General features: G+C 37.4%; 1 protein-coding gene across 1 annotated transcript; it reads right to left on the bottom strand.

Moving 5' to 3' along the window:
* Positions 1-1,454: 1,454 nt before the first annotated feature.
* On the bottom strand, positions 1,455-13,917 carry actr8 (actin related protein 8). The gene is made up of 13 exons (XM_026270654.1): positions 13,652-13,917; positions 12,713-12,883; positions 12,225-12,335; positions 12,043-12,147; positions 10,569-10,742; positions 10,409-10,502; positions 8,553-8,685; positions 6,742-6,895; positions 5,504-5,599; positions 5,278-5,418; positions 4,305-4,566; positions 1,953-2,116; positions 1,455-1,818 (listed from the first exon to the last, which is right to left on the bottom strand). Exons 1-13 carry the CDS (start codon positions 13,787-13,789, stop codon positions 1,675-1,677), a joined length of 1,887 nt encoding a protein of 628 aa, XP_026126439.1. The 5' UTR covers positions 13,790-13,917; the 3' UTR covers positions 1,455-1,674.
* Positions 13,918-14,802: the final 885 nt, after the last annotated feature.

The raw sequence follows: 14,802 nt of genomic DNA, 5'->3' as shown, positions 1-14,802 counted from the left end.
AGGCTGAAAATGGGCTTCTCTGTGACCAGTCGGGGTTTCACTTGTAATATGTATATATTTATAAAACATATAGCTATTTGAAATTTAAAATGCATAAAAAAAACATGCAGAAAAAAACGTTAGTTTTTTTCTGAATTGCGTATAGATGACCACTGTCTTGAAGGCAAACATGATGTATTTAAAAAGATTAATGTTTAATTCAGAACGCGGCAGCAAGATTAATTTTTAATGAGCCAAAAAGAATGCACTTAACACCTCTGTTTATCAATTTGCACTGGCTTCCAATAGCTGCTCGCATAAAATTCAAAGCATTGATGTTTGCCTACAAAACTACCACTGGCTCTGCACCCATTTACCTAAATTCGTTACTTCAGACTTATGTGCCTCTAGAAGCTTGTGTTCTGCAAGTGATCGTCGCTTGATTGTTCATCCCAAAGAAGCACAAAGTCACTTTTATGGACTTTTAAATGAAAAGTTCCCTCCTGGTGGAATGACCTCCCCAACTCAATCCCAGCAGCTGAGTGCTTAGCCATCTTCAAGAATCGACTTAAAACACTAGCACTTATATATCATTGCTCTTTTCTAATGCTCAGTTCTAATGTGGATGAATGGTGATCCCTCACTTCCATCCTGCTTATTTGGGAGAGGGTGGCAGTGTTAAATAATTTATTTTATAGTTTTTTAAACATTCTAAAAGCTTTTAATTTCAAAGATATAGTCAGTGTATTCAGTAGGCATAATGTATTGCGAAGTTGCTTCAAAGAAGGTAATGCAAGTATTACATACAGCAATTATAAAAGTGCGTTGACATAAAATGGTAATGTACTTCTGTACTTTTGCTCGAGTAAAAATCTGTCTTTACAACTTCCACTTGTATTGGAGCAGTATCTGTAATGGAGTGTACTTTATCCACTTCTGAATCGCTCCCCTGCTCTAGCAGGTTTACTAATCAAGCCATCTTATAAACCTGCCATTGTATTTTAGGAATATTGCTGGCTCTAAATTGCTGAGGTTTTCTACTGTAAGTCACTTTTAAACATCTGCTAAATGCATAAATGTAAACAGTGTTATGGTTTCTCAGCAGTTGACACATCTACTATGATGTTAAGAAAGAAATCATTATTTTTGAGGGTTCTCATAAAATAACTTGCATTATGCAACAGCGTAATTACCTGATACTGTAGAACATTTTATCTTCCAGTCATAGCATTTCACATTGTTACACAAGTCATATTTGAAATTTTTTTGAGAAAATTACTACATTCTGAACACTACATATGACTTATTATGAGATGCTACAACACCACCGTTGCTCAGCCAATCCAGGACTAGAACTACTGTATAAAACTTTAAAGATAAAGAACAACTTTCAATAAGTATTTTTTAAATCCATAATAAATTTGTAAAAAAAAAAAAAAAAACTGTTACAGTGCATGGTTTTAGAGTGGAGAAAATTGAAAAGGATACACAAAAAGCTTTATTTTTTAATGAAAAACTGCCACTGTTTTTTCATAAACATCTACTATGGTTATAATTATCATCCTAAACAAATTATTTGCAAGATTACTGTTCAACCTTTACATTGTTTATATCTTTACACTGCCAGATTGACATGTCCCGAACATAATTACGGAACAGATGTAATCCATGAAGGCAGGCTCATGTTGTCTGGGATCACCAGACGAAGGCGGCCCTCTCCCGAAGCATACGCACGCCGAAGCGCTGCCACTCTCGCTGGTGAATCCACAGCTCCTGCGTGGTGTCCAAACACGCCAGCACTGCTCCACCCTTCCATGCGATCACACGAGGATCCATGTCCTGCACGGGAACATTAGATTAAAAGATCTTCAATCACGATTTATAAAGACACTTTTCTGCTTTTATTTAAAGCAAAGTCATCAATGGCTTCTTTTAGATCCTGCACTCACACAGACATCGGTTTTCCCACACACCTTTGGTCGTGTGATGACATCGACGTTCTCCACCAGACAACGGAAAGATGGAGGCATCTTATTGAGGATGCGATGCTGCAGAAACTCTTGTGCTCCGTGAAACAGCAGCCCACCACCAACCAGTAGAATACAGCTGTACATTTTACGCTTGGTTTCATCTGAGGCTGTGAAAATAGACCCATAAACACATGCTGTAAGGCTCCCATTAAGATATTTTGTACATTTATTAACATAAATATATATAAAAAATAACTTGAATTGAATATCAAAACGTAATTTTTGATTAGTGATATGTATTGCTAAGAACTTCTATTCTATTTCAATAACTTTAAAGGTGATTTTTTTCTTGCACCCTCAGATTCCAGATTTTCAAATAGTTGTATCTCAGCCAAATAGTGTCCTCCTAACAAACCACACATCAATGGAGAGATTATTTATTCAGCTTTCAGATTATCTTTTTAAAACAAAAAGACCCTTATGACTGGTTTTGTGGTCCAGGGTCACATATATGCGTGTGAATCTTCATGTTATGTTTCAAACCAAAAATATTTTTGGGGCAGGAGGTTCAGACCAGAGCATGTGAGCGGTGTGACGCTCATGTGACGTTTTCAGCTCGATGGATGTGCGCTCCACTCTCCAGTCGCTCTATCAGCCCAAGCAAGGCTCCGTTCATATTCCACTTGCACTCGCCGCAAACCAAATCCTGCTCAGTTCCCGCTCCGACATAAAATTACTGTTTGTACCGAAATTCTTGGATAATAGTCTACAATTATTATGAATGCTGATAAATATCAATTATCATGTTTCAAAACTAAATTATTCTTCTTAATTTTATTAATTGTATTAATTAAAATGTATTAAATATATTAATTTAATCTATAAATAATTTAACTGAAAAAGTGTATCTGATTTTCGTTCATTTTATTTCAGTGAAAATAGCTACTGTTGTTGTGCAATAGAACATTCAAAACAGGCTCATTAACACACACACACACAGCCACACACACACACACACACACACGAGATGAAATGTGCATAGATCTTTACAAAATACACCTGGATTATAAAGCCTGTGTAAAGCAAATGCAAGATAAAATGCATTTAAATAATGCTTATGTTATGAACTGGGTTGAGCGTGCGCAGCAGAATCTTCAGGAAGGTGCTCAGCGCTCTTAAGGAAATATTACCGCTCCGCTCCGCTCACATGCTCTGGTTCAGACTGAATCATTTCCCTTTCCTGCACCTTGTTAAAATGCAGAATATTTTGCTTTGTCGAAAAAACAAACAGAAAAAATTTTAGATTCTTCAGTTCTTCTTCAATGTCCTGCTCAGTTTCGCTACAACTCTGATCAAACCCACATGTCTGTAATTTTCTGAAGAACTTTATTAAGCTTCTTAATATGCGTTGGATCACTACTGAAGCTTCCCTGGACAGATTCACTTTAATCATTGAAAAACCTAGAAACTACCTTTTTTCTATACGGTTTCTTGCTCTGCTTCAGCTTGTTCTCTTCTTTCATATCTGAACATTTGTATAGGGATTAGGGCTGCACGATGTGTCGTTTAAGCATCGATATCGCGATGTACAAATCCACGATAGTCACATCGCAGGATGTGCGATGTAGGCTGTCGTAGTTGATCCGTTATTCATTAACTGTACGGGCCAGCTGCTCCCCGGCCCTTGACGAATGTGATTCGCGGATTAATTGCACAGCTAAACCATCATAGAGTGAAAGTTTATCATTGACATGACTGAAAACCACATGCAAGTTTAACAGGGCAGAGAGAGAGGGAGCGCGAGAGAGAGACAGAGAGAGAGAGAGCGAGCACGCGCGAGAGAGTATTCTGATATGTACAATGCTTTGCCAATATGTATCTTTGTATGTCATGCCAATAAAGCAATATGAATTGAGAGAGAGAGAGAGAGAGAGAGAGAGACCGTACCTTTTTCAAACAACACGAGCTTTGTCTTGCTCTCTCTCCCTCGTGCATATTAATCAATTGACACGATGGTGTCGATGTTTAAATCATTTAAAATGAGAATGTTTCATTTTTGTTTGTAAGAAAAAATATCGCAATATATATCGCAGAAAAATAAAATATCGCAATGTCATTTTTTCCCAATATCATGCAGGCCTAATAGGGATTTATAATAAGAACAAAGAGAACAACACTTTAACAATAATTATTACCCCACACAGTGCCCAAAGTACGACCCAAGTTAGAGATGGCTGAAATTATTTGACCTAACATTTTTTTAATAGCACACCAAACTTTAAGCTTTACTCAGGGGGTCAAATTTGCCCCCAGGTTTTGGGAGGTTCCCCCTGTGATGGTAAAGGCAGTATTTACCGCAGGAGTCAATGCTGTGTAAGATGGCTTTATCCACACCAAGAGCCCGTCCCTCAAACTGAGTCATGGCCGTCTTCCTGGACAGCAGAGCGGACGATGTTTCTTCTGCATCCGCCCCGCCGACGAGGCACTCGGCTTGAGCGTGACCCAAATCCAAATCCTGAGCAAGATTTCCCTTCTCCGATGGGTCGCACATGTTGGATTCCCCCTCAAACCCAACAGGCTTCGGGAATAATTTGCGATCTGTTGTGGCTTTAGAAGACTGTGTGAGAGAGAAACAGTGAGATTACACTCCTCATTTTCTCACCTGTTCAGTTTCAACAGACTAAATGAAGAGAAACACTGTTTAAAGGAATAGTTCACACAGAAATAAAAAAATTACTACAAATGGACACATCTTCAGGCCATCTAAGATGTACTTGAGTCTGTTTCTTCATCAGATTTGGAGAAATACATTGCATATTACATCACTTGAGTCCAAACTAGTGGTCGACTGATATATCGGCAAGGCCGACTTGTCACAGCACTAACACACTGTTGCTCTGATGCTGTTCAGATTGCTTCTGTTGTCCTCATTTGTAAGATGATTTGGATAAAAGCATCTGCTACATGACTAAATGTAAATTTATTTCAAAATAACACTTCCTCCAGTGGAAAAGTCCATCACCTTTTGTCCTCTCTCATCAAAATTCAGCCACATATTTGTTTAGAGTGGTTTTGCCTTTTGTGCAGATTTCTCTCCTGATTCAAATGAGAGTTTTTATTATGGATAAAGGAATTCTATTGGAAAAACAACTTCGTAATGAATTTGTTTTTTTAGAAAGACGCTGATTTTGTCTTCTCCAGAGGTGAACTGATGGACTGGAGTACTGTGGATTATTGTGATGTGTTTGCTGCTGTGTATTAGTGGCCTCGATGCAGTGATTTTCTCTTGACACAGATGTAGAAGCTCAGGATCTGTAGAGAGTTGTACCTGGTCTTGTTTGCTCTGTGTGGTCAGGAGGAAGTGCTCATCATGGGGATCCTCTGTGTCTCCTTGAGAGCGGTGCAGCAACGATGTCATCTTCTGCCCCACGATCCCAAACGCAGCGGGGTAGAATAATGTCATGGGAGCCTGTGAAACACACAGAACAACACAGGTGTCAGTCAGCAGACAAGCACTAAACCACCACTAAAGCACAAGAGCGGCCCGTCTCTACCTGGAGTTTCTCATCTCCTAACCGTAACTGGTACAGCAGCACTGGGGAATCTGGGAAACGGGTGCGAAACTCGTGATCTTGCAGCCCAGAAATATCCTGAAGAAAAATCAATAATACAGCAGATGACAAAGCATAATATGCATATATTATAAAATGATGTAAATACTGAACACACAGACATATATTCATTTATATTTATGACTCAATTTCATGTTTTTTTCTCACTAACTGAACTAGTTTTGGAATTGTTTTATCTTGAGACTTGTGGGTATGTTTCATTGTAGTATAAACAACACTTACAAATGACAGTAGTTTACTTTTTGCATTAAATACAGCACTTTCATGCCATTTAAGAGCAAAAGGACAGCTAGGGGTGGGCGATATGACTAAAATACTTCACGGTAGGAGAAATTTTACTCCACAAAAAGAACATATATCTCGATATAATTATTTTTATTTTATTTTTGTAATAATAATAAAAAAAATATATAAACACAATACAACGAATAAATATGAAATAATCGAGATTTTGCTCTTAAATGGCATGAAAGTGCTGTATTTAATGCAAAAAGTAAACTACTGTCATTTGTAAGTGTTGTTTATACTACAATGAAACATACTGTAGGCTAGGTGTATTTCGCATGTAGTATATGTATAAATATTACAGAAACTGAATAAAGTGTATAAATGAAAGACTGCAGTCTTCACTGTTTCAATCAAACATGAACAGATTCTAATTAAAGATCCAAAAGTGATTCAGTCATGTGCAGTGAGTGATTAACATTAATAATGGCAGACAACAGCAGCTAAATTAGACTGCTGTCCCTTTAAGACCAACTACATTGATCCAACAGACTGTTACAAATCCAGGTTTCACCTCACTGTTTACATTTATATAACACATAATCGACTGTGTTTACGTGAATAGTCCACATTTCGGGAATTTTGACATAATTGTGTGCGTATTTGACCATTAAAGCACAAAAAACACTAAAGATTGAGGGGCTCTCAGTGTGTGTCAGAAACACTGCATTGAGTTATATTGCTCTGCTTATTGAGAGTCCCACTCTTTATTGTCTCATTCATGCATGTTTCTTTATCACTCAAAGGTGTATATAACTTTTAAGTAATATTATGTTATGCAGATACCATGATAACGATAGACAATAGACACTTTATTCCACAGTAATGATGTTCACTGTCATGCCGCCCAGTCCTAGTGAACACTAGCAGGTCACCTGATCCAGATGGCAGAAGGACTCTTTGAGCTGCTGCAGTAACATACAGTCCAGTTTGTTGCCGAGTTGACATTCTCTATAGGGAAATCCAGCTCTCTGCATGAGCCAGAAGAAACACCGCGTCACATCCGAGCCTCCGTACGCAAGACACAACCTGCACAAAAAACATGCCTTCAACAGAGACAACACAAGAGCTCAAAGTATTCTTGATAGTGTTTACTGTGCTGCATGACAGTAAGAGATCATGAGAGCATGGCAAACAGAGCTTCCAACTACATGACAATCAAAATACAGGACAATTCATGGTTCAAAAACCAAAACAGCTTGTTCGTTACTTTAAAAAAAAAAAACAAAGAAAAAAAACCTAAATCCTATATTTAACAAACAAAAAAATGCTCCAAAATTTTTTCTAAATTATCTTAATATAAAAATAAAAAAAAGAAACGAAACATAATAACTTTGCTATTACATACAAAACTGAACTATTTTCACATCTGAAACAGTCATATAAGCTGTTTAGCTGTTCAAATCATCCTTGATTCAGACACAGTGGAAGATCTGATCAGAATCAGTGTAGAGGATCGAGTCTAGCTGGTTTAGCCAAGGGCAAAGCTCAAGAAGACCAAACTACAGGAGTTGTCCATCAGAGGGGCAAGTGACATCAATCAAGGATAGTCCATAAGACATTGAGCCATGAGATGTTCAGTTTGAAGAGCTTAAAACACTTCATTTCGATTCTCTTTTTATTTCATTTATCTTGAGATGTTTTAAGTTTAATTTTCAACTCAGTGAAGCACTTTAGGCACCAACACTTTTTCAGTAAGTTACCTTTCTTGTAGAATTGTGCTTCAAATAAAGAACTTTATGTTGACCAGATTGTTAGTTAATCATTTCGGCTACAATATTGCCTATATGGACAGCGATTTAAAAAAAGTCAACTTGTAAAACTGCGGTGTTAAATGCAATACGGTTGAAAATTTGGGTGCAGATAAGAAAAAAAGTTGCAGAAAGTTAGCCTAGAGCCTTGACACCATATATTCATACATTCTTGATTGTTTGTGGTTTTCCCTGTTGGGAAGAGGTAACTTTTTTTAATTTTACAGTTGATCACTAGGTGGCACCATTAACCCTTCAGATAGGCCTGTGCGAAAAAAAGCTTGGTTTCTGGCTTGTATATGGAGGATAACACATAGTGTGTGTGTGTGTGTGTGTGTGTGTGTGTGTGTGTGTGTGTGTGAGAGAGAGAGAGATAGAGAGAGCATGAACTTGGCAATTAAAGAGTAAAAATCTTGGATTTTTAAAAAACATTTAGTAGTTTTGATCAGGACTGAGGTTGAAATAGGTTTATACAAAAAATTTGATACAGCAGTTTAATTTAGTGGATGTTTTCATCCCAAACATAATGAAAGAGTAGTGAATTTGAACGATACACAAGGGTTAAATAACCCTTATCTTCTTAATCTCCTTAACTTCTTACTGAACTGTTGTATAAGATCAGTACCTCATTTGCACTCGTGTGATATTGCACTTAGACCATTATTCATGTGATATTGCTTAAATATTATGTAAATATGAGACAAAAACTCAAACGGGCATTTTTTCCCCATCTCTTGAATTTTTTGGACATTATAACTACGTAGGCTCCAGTGGGTTGTTGTCCTGCCTCATGTTAGTCATCAATCAACTGATGAAATGTTTGAGTTTTCCCCAGGAAGCAGACCACGGTCTTCAGAGAAGATGAAACCCCTTTAACACAGTACACATCACAGTGTATAATGAAGTGCATCATCCCTACAGTGTTTTCCTCTCACCTGGAGCTGCGGTGGGACACGCCGTCCTCCACACAGCACACGCTGGTCTTCTGGTCCCCAACATCCACCACACACGCACTGCTCAGACCGCTGCCAAAGGTCACACACACCGACTCCTGATGCACAACAACAGCTACACAGGAGATCAAGTTAGGCTGTGTTACAGTGCTGGACATTACACTGATTTCATGACACACACTACTGTTTTGCCTTTTAATTTAAACTATGTAGTTCACTATCATGCATCATAGATTCAGGAGAGATGACTGATAAAACGATGGGGAAGAATCTGAAATCAAATAAAAAAATCTAAAAAACACAGGGTTTGCTGAAGGATTTTTAAGCTCATATTTAGGACCCGCCCAAATACAATTAACAGCATGTGAGCAGGGTAGGGCAATGCATACAGTAACATATCAAACTGTAAAAAGCATGATTTATACAAGTTTTTACAAAAACATAAAAAATAAATAAAATAAAACTATACACTTCATATTTCAGCCTTTAAACCATTTTTCAAAAGTAAGAATTATAATATTAATTTACACAATTATTTTCAATACATTTTTATATTAATTAAATAGCAAAAATTTTACTGTTTAGATTTCTATAGTGCATTATCCTATCGATCCACCAGTTCACATTCACAGCTATGGGTGTTAACAGTGTAAAACAGGTTGATTTTCACATTGGTCTGAACAAAAACAACAAGATTGAAGATGCACATCCATTCTCTGCCAGCAGGTGGCGCTTTGTAAACTTTATATATTCAATGAAATCAGAGCCTTTTAAAGTTTGTCTTATTAAGACATATCACAACTCTGGTCTTTCCGTCCCCAAATTTAAGACCTCTTGAAAACATGAGACTTTCTTGTACAATTGAAGACTTTTTGGTATGTTTTTAAATTTTAAGGACCCCTCAGGAATCCTGCAATATGTCAATGTTTAATGTAAGTTTATATTTGTTTTGTTGTTGTAGTGTTCAATAAAATTGAAAAAATAAAATAAAATAAGTATTTAAGTGATCAGTTAAATTTCACATTATTTTTAGTAAAATATTAGTTTAGGGACCAATTCCCACTATGTACTAGTTACTCATTAGCATGCATATTACTAGCATATAAACTAAAGGGAAAATCCAAAGATTTCTGTTGCACCATGGTTATATTCAGAACCTCACACATGACATGTGGAATATATATTTCCATACTAGGAATTAAGAATGTTTCAATGATTTACTAATTTGTAACATTTTAAACATTCAATTCAGGAACCTCAAAACAGCCTGATTTGAGAAAGAGGATTAAAAAATAGGAAAAATACTAAAAGAAATAACAATAACACTTTAGTGGATTTTTATCATTATAGGGTGGATAAACATTTACCTTCAAACAACAAAAGTACATTTTGCATCCGATGACCCATTTAAGAAAAATAACTTCCGCACCATTTTCAAACATTTGATTGATCAAGATATAAACATGTAATGTTAAAGATAAGTAAACTCTAAAGATCCAAGCGTCACTGACAAATATCTTACATTGTAAAATATAATCGAAAACTCTGTTTATTAATTGGTGGAAAAACAAATCTCACTGTGGCATCCCTAGAACAATTAAAAGGGGTCTCTGTGTGTGTGTGTGTGTGTGTGTGTGTGTGCTTCAGAATGAACCACAACTGACTAAACACCACAACTGATTCTCATTTCGTTGACCCAGAATGCTTTCTGATGTCCAGTCCAGCTCCCTAACTTTCAGAAGCACTGGAGTAGTCTAACGAGTTTCACATTAAGATTTTATTTCTGCAAATATAACAACTTCTGAAAGTGACAAGTGTCTCGCCGGGAGGTGACATACCTGAGAAGCCCATTTTAACCAGCAGCATGTTGACAACCTCCTTCACATGCTGCCTGTTACAGATGTCTGGGATCAGAAGGATGCATCTGTAATACTGAAAAAACAAATATCTAAACAAGTCGTCCAATCATTCAAACCCAGGTGCCAGTGAAATCAGTACCTTCAGGTCCTTCAGCGGGATTTCTAGAAGCTTCTGTAGAGCGTGAGACCAGATGGTCTCCAGGTCGGCCAGCGCAGCGGTGAGAGAGCCGCCCGTCCCGCTGTGGATGTTCAGGTGTCCCCTGCACACGGGCCAGTGGATGCTGTAGCAGTCTGCAGGGTTCACATACAGCGCCTGAGCTCCAGAGACAGAGAGAGGACGGTCATCACACGTCCAGCAGGCACGGCTCAGCTTCTTCTGTGTTTCTAAATAAACTAAATCTGCCAAGGCTGGGATTAAGCCGCTCGATGCATGTGGATTTCTTTAACAAGCTCTTCATGAACCTAAGCTTGATTTTAGTTTTGGTTAAGTGTACTAATAATGGAGGGAGTGAAATCTCTCAGCTGTCATTAAAACACCCTCAGTTTTGACCTTTCGGATTTTACCTTTAAATTATGATCTATTACCTTTTAATGAAATGATGGCATGGGTACGCCGATTAAAGATTAAAATGATTTTTAGATAATACACACAACGTTCACAATAAATTAGTTTTTGTTTTTCTATAGGCAAGGGTAACTGGATTCCATTAGTGCACTGATCTTTATTAGTGTTCAAGTGTTTTATTTGATTGCTTTTATTAAAAATAATAAAAATAATAATAATAATAAATTATATATATATTTTAAGCAATGAAATAATTGGGTCAAAAATGAGACTGTGATAATTGTGTCATGTGTTACTTTAAAGCTACGGTAGGTAACTTTTGATGCTCTAGCGGTTAATAAACAGAACTGCTTGCGTGTTGCAGAAGAACATCGTAGCTGGAACTACTTCTCTCTGTTTATGTCTATGAAGAATCACAAAGGTACTGGGTTACTCCGCCGCGGTACCCCCGAAGCAATCTAAAATAGTCCGAATATAAACACTTATTATAGGTGCACCCTAGTGATTCAGGACAAGCTAAAAACACGGTTTGGAAAATGGATTCATGGTGTACTCGCTTATTATATACATTTTTCTACATTTTGAACACAAACAAAGTTAAGGACCGCAGCTCTGATTGGTTGTTTCTTACCGGGAGCGACGGAGTTTCTGCAAATGGCAATAGGACACTGGGAGGAGCCAGAGGAGCTTGATTTATTCACAGATTATCTGTCTCATATTCTACTGTCAGGACATAATGACAGGTTTAATAAGTATATAAAAAATATTTTTTTACAAAAGTTCCCTACAGCACCTTTAAGTATTCCTGAATTTAACTGTGATATGATATATATATTTGAAGAAAACATCTCATATAGCTGCCTCTGAAACATCCAGACGAAAAGAATAAAGATGCCAAATTAAATATTTTTGAGGGTGCTTATTTGTTTTCATTTAACAGTTGTATGATTTAACTCATTATTAGCCTTTCCGTAAGAAGATGTCACATTTGAGAGAGCAGGAGCTCTGATTATTGTCAGGGCGTTATATAAACAGCTTCTTGTCTCACCTCTTCTCCCACCAGATACTCGGGCTGATGTGATGTGTTGGTCCAGTTCACTTTAGAGTTTGGGTCGAGCACAGCAGGCCGTATCTGTCTGTTGTATAATCTGGCCTGGAAACACACACTCAGAATTGACCAGCATTCACAGGAAGAGCTCACAGAACAGATCCATCTCCAGCATGATTCACCTGCTCGGCAGACACCGGGGTTCTTCTCACACCATTGGACATTTTCTTGGACCAGATCACCTGGTCCACCATTTTCAGCCCATTTTGTCTCTGCTCGTTGCTCTCTGCTGACTACAGCATCAGTGAACAACAGATGAGGGGAAATATACAGTTCAGTCATATACAGTAAGTCGCTTTGGATAAAAGCATCTACTAAATGCATCATTTTTTTTTTCTTCTGAAGATCATGGGACACTGAAGACTTGAGTAATGATGCTGAAAATACAGTTGCACATCACAAGATTAAATTATAAAAAAAAAAAAAACATTAAAATAAAAAGCAGTTATTTTAGATAGTAAACAAATTTCACAATATGAATGCTTTGCTGTATTTTGTATCACATAAACGCAGGCTTGACTGGTAGAGTATTTTATTAGCTACATTATTATAAACGTTCACCAGTGCAGTGTTTAGCGTCACATTATGGAGAGGCAGAGATGTTACTTGCATTCAGTCCGTCTCGTAAGAGGCACTGGTCCTCGTAGCGGCGCTGACCGCCCTGTTTGTGTCTGCGGGCGATGACATGAGGAACACTTATGGGCAAGGTGTCTGTAGCACGCCCCATCCGCAGAGTTCTGGATCCGGGATGAATCACCACAATGAAGTTGGCTTGAATTTGCTGAAAATGACAATCAACAGTCCAGAGAAAAAAAAACATACTCCCCTAATATCACACGGAGACGTCTATTCGATGTCTGCATTGATATCTGGAAGACGTATTGTTAGAGTGTTTGCTCATCTGTAAAACGTCAGATGGATGTTTCCTATCAGATGTCAAACAGATGTTTATGAGGAGCGCTCTGATTGGTCCGATCACTACCTGCCTATAAATCACTATGGGATGCTTGAACAGCGGTTAGAAGACTGATTTATACAGAGGTTTCAGTCAGCAGTTCAACCAAAACCAAACTTTGATGATGTGCACATCTCTTGCTACAAAAATGAATGACCATTTCAGATTTGTACAATATAAATCAGATTTTGAAACAGATTTTGAAACAGCAAACAAGAATGTGTTTTCATATGTAGGAGATGCAAAATAGTTCTGACCATTATTAAATAGACATGAAAAACAACGGTTACTAGAAGAAATTACATTTCTCTTAGGAAATATAATTAATTCTTACTAACATAAAACGGATGCTTATTATAAAAGAAATACACCATTACTTGTATTAGAAAATATAATATATAATATGATAAGTAATAATGATAACTATTCTGATATTGTCACTTCCCGTCTTGCTTTGAGTGTAAGAGGTCCTGGCATTGAAAGTGCTGAAACAGTATATATTGTTTTCACTTCTGTTTATGATCTGCTTGTGAATAATGTAAATAAATACACTATTAACTGTATTATATAATATAATAATAATAATCCTGTCACCTCCTGTAGTGGCTCTGGCACAGCTGCAGGAACTATGGGTCTCTTCACTCCGCGCTGCTCTTTCTCTTTCTCTTTGTCTTTCTCTCTGTCCTTCTCTCTGTCTCGTCCATTCTCCGCGTCTCTGTCTGTTTGTGTCATGATGCTGATGATGCTAATGAGCTAATTAAATTAAGAGTACATTTATCCACAAACTGCTTGATACATGAGACTGTTTAAAGCAAGTGTTTCCCTCCGTCTAGTGGCGGTTGGCAGACCAGCTTTAGGTACAGTCCGCCACCTACAGGGCTGGAGAGTAAAACACGCCTCGCCTGTCTAATGGACGTACAATAAGCGCCACCTACTGGACGTGTCATGTGCTGCGTTAGTGATGGATATATCTCACCGAGACGCGGAGGGGAGAAAGTCTGACCTGCTATTTTGATATGTTTATTTGTTCGACAGGGAAAGCTGCGCACAAACAGAAACACACACACGAATATATACATATATTCATTTATTAAAAATATAAATAAATAATAAAAAAAACCTCCCCAGAAAAAGGGCACTTTCTCTCGAGGAATAAAATATGCATTCACTCTTTGAGGTCATGTGCCTGGTACTATGGATGGTTTGCCCTCCAGGTCTTTGAGCTGGTCACGTGACTGAAATCTATAAATTTCACATTTAAGAAAAAAATTCATCCAAAGATTTTAAATTTGCTAATAAAAACAACAACAAAAAAACAAGTGTACTCTCAGGCCATCCATGATTAGTTTTTTTCATGGACACAAAAAATTTGAAATCAACAAGCAGTGCGAGTGCATAGTTCTTTCATGATTCAAACAATACTTTTTTTCACTGGAGAAAGAAATATCATGGATATAGGAGTTGTATTTGAGCTAGAAACCAAGCCAAAAACATCTTAATGATGGATATGTTAATTACAAAACCCACAGCTTCTCACTTTTCTCTTAACTCTTTTCTATGATACGATTGACCAAAAGACTCATCTTAATTGCTTGGAGTGTTGGGTTGGTGTCTAGGGCACATTCCTTCAGTGATTTGCATCGTATTTAAATGACAGGATGGTTGTAGTGCACACATTGGCTCCTTTAGTATGTGGCGTTCCTCAGGGGTCGATTCTGGTGTCACTGCTGTTTTCTTTGTATATG

Source organism: Carassius auratus, chromosome 8 (genome assembly GCF_003368295.1).
Source record: "Carassius auratus strain Wakin chromosome 8, ASM336829v1, whole genome shotgun sequence".
Lineage (NCBI taxonomy): Eukaryota > Metazoa > Chordata > Actinopteri > Cypriniformes > Cyprinidae > Carassius > Carassius auratus.
Note: the sequence above shows the minus strand (reverse complement) of the source record. Positions and strands in the feature narration are given on the sequence as shown.

What these genes read in the sequence shown, in the direction of transcription:
- actr8 (XM_026270654.1), bottom strand. Translation starts at nt 13,789, where the DNA reads ATGACACAAACAGACAGAGACGCGGAGAATGGACGAGACAGAGAGAAG. An exon ending in AGTATCTGGTGGGAGAAGAG is followed by an intron (nt 10,743 to 12,042) that starts GTGAGACAAGAA and finishes TCTGGAGCTCAG; the next exon opens with GCGCTGTATGTGAACCCTGC. An exon ending in GTGTCCCACCGCAGCTCCAG is followed by an intron (nt 6,896 to 8,552) that starts GTGAGAGGAAAA and finishes TTTTTTGTGCAG; the next exon opens with GTTGTGTCTTGCGTACGGAG.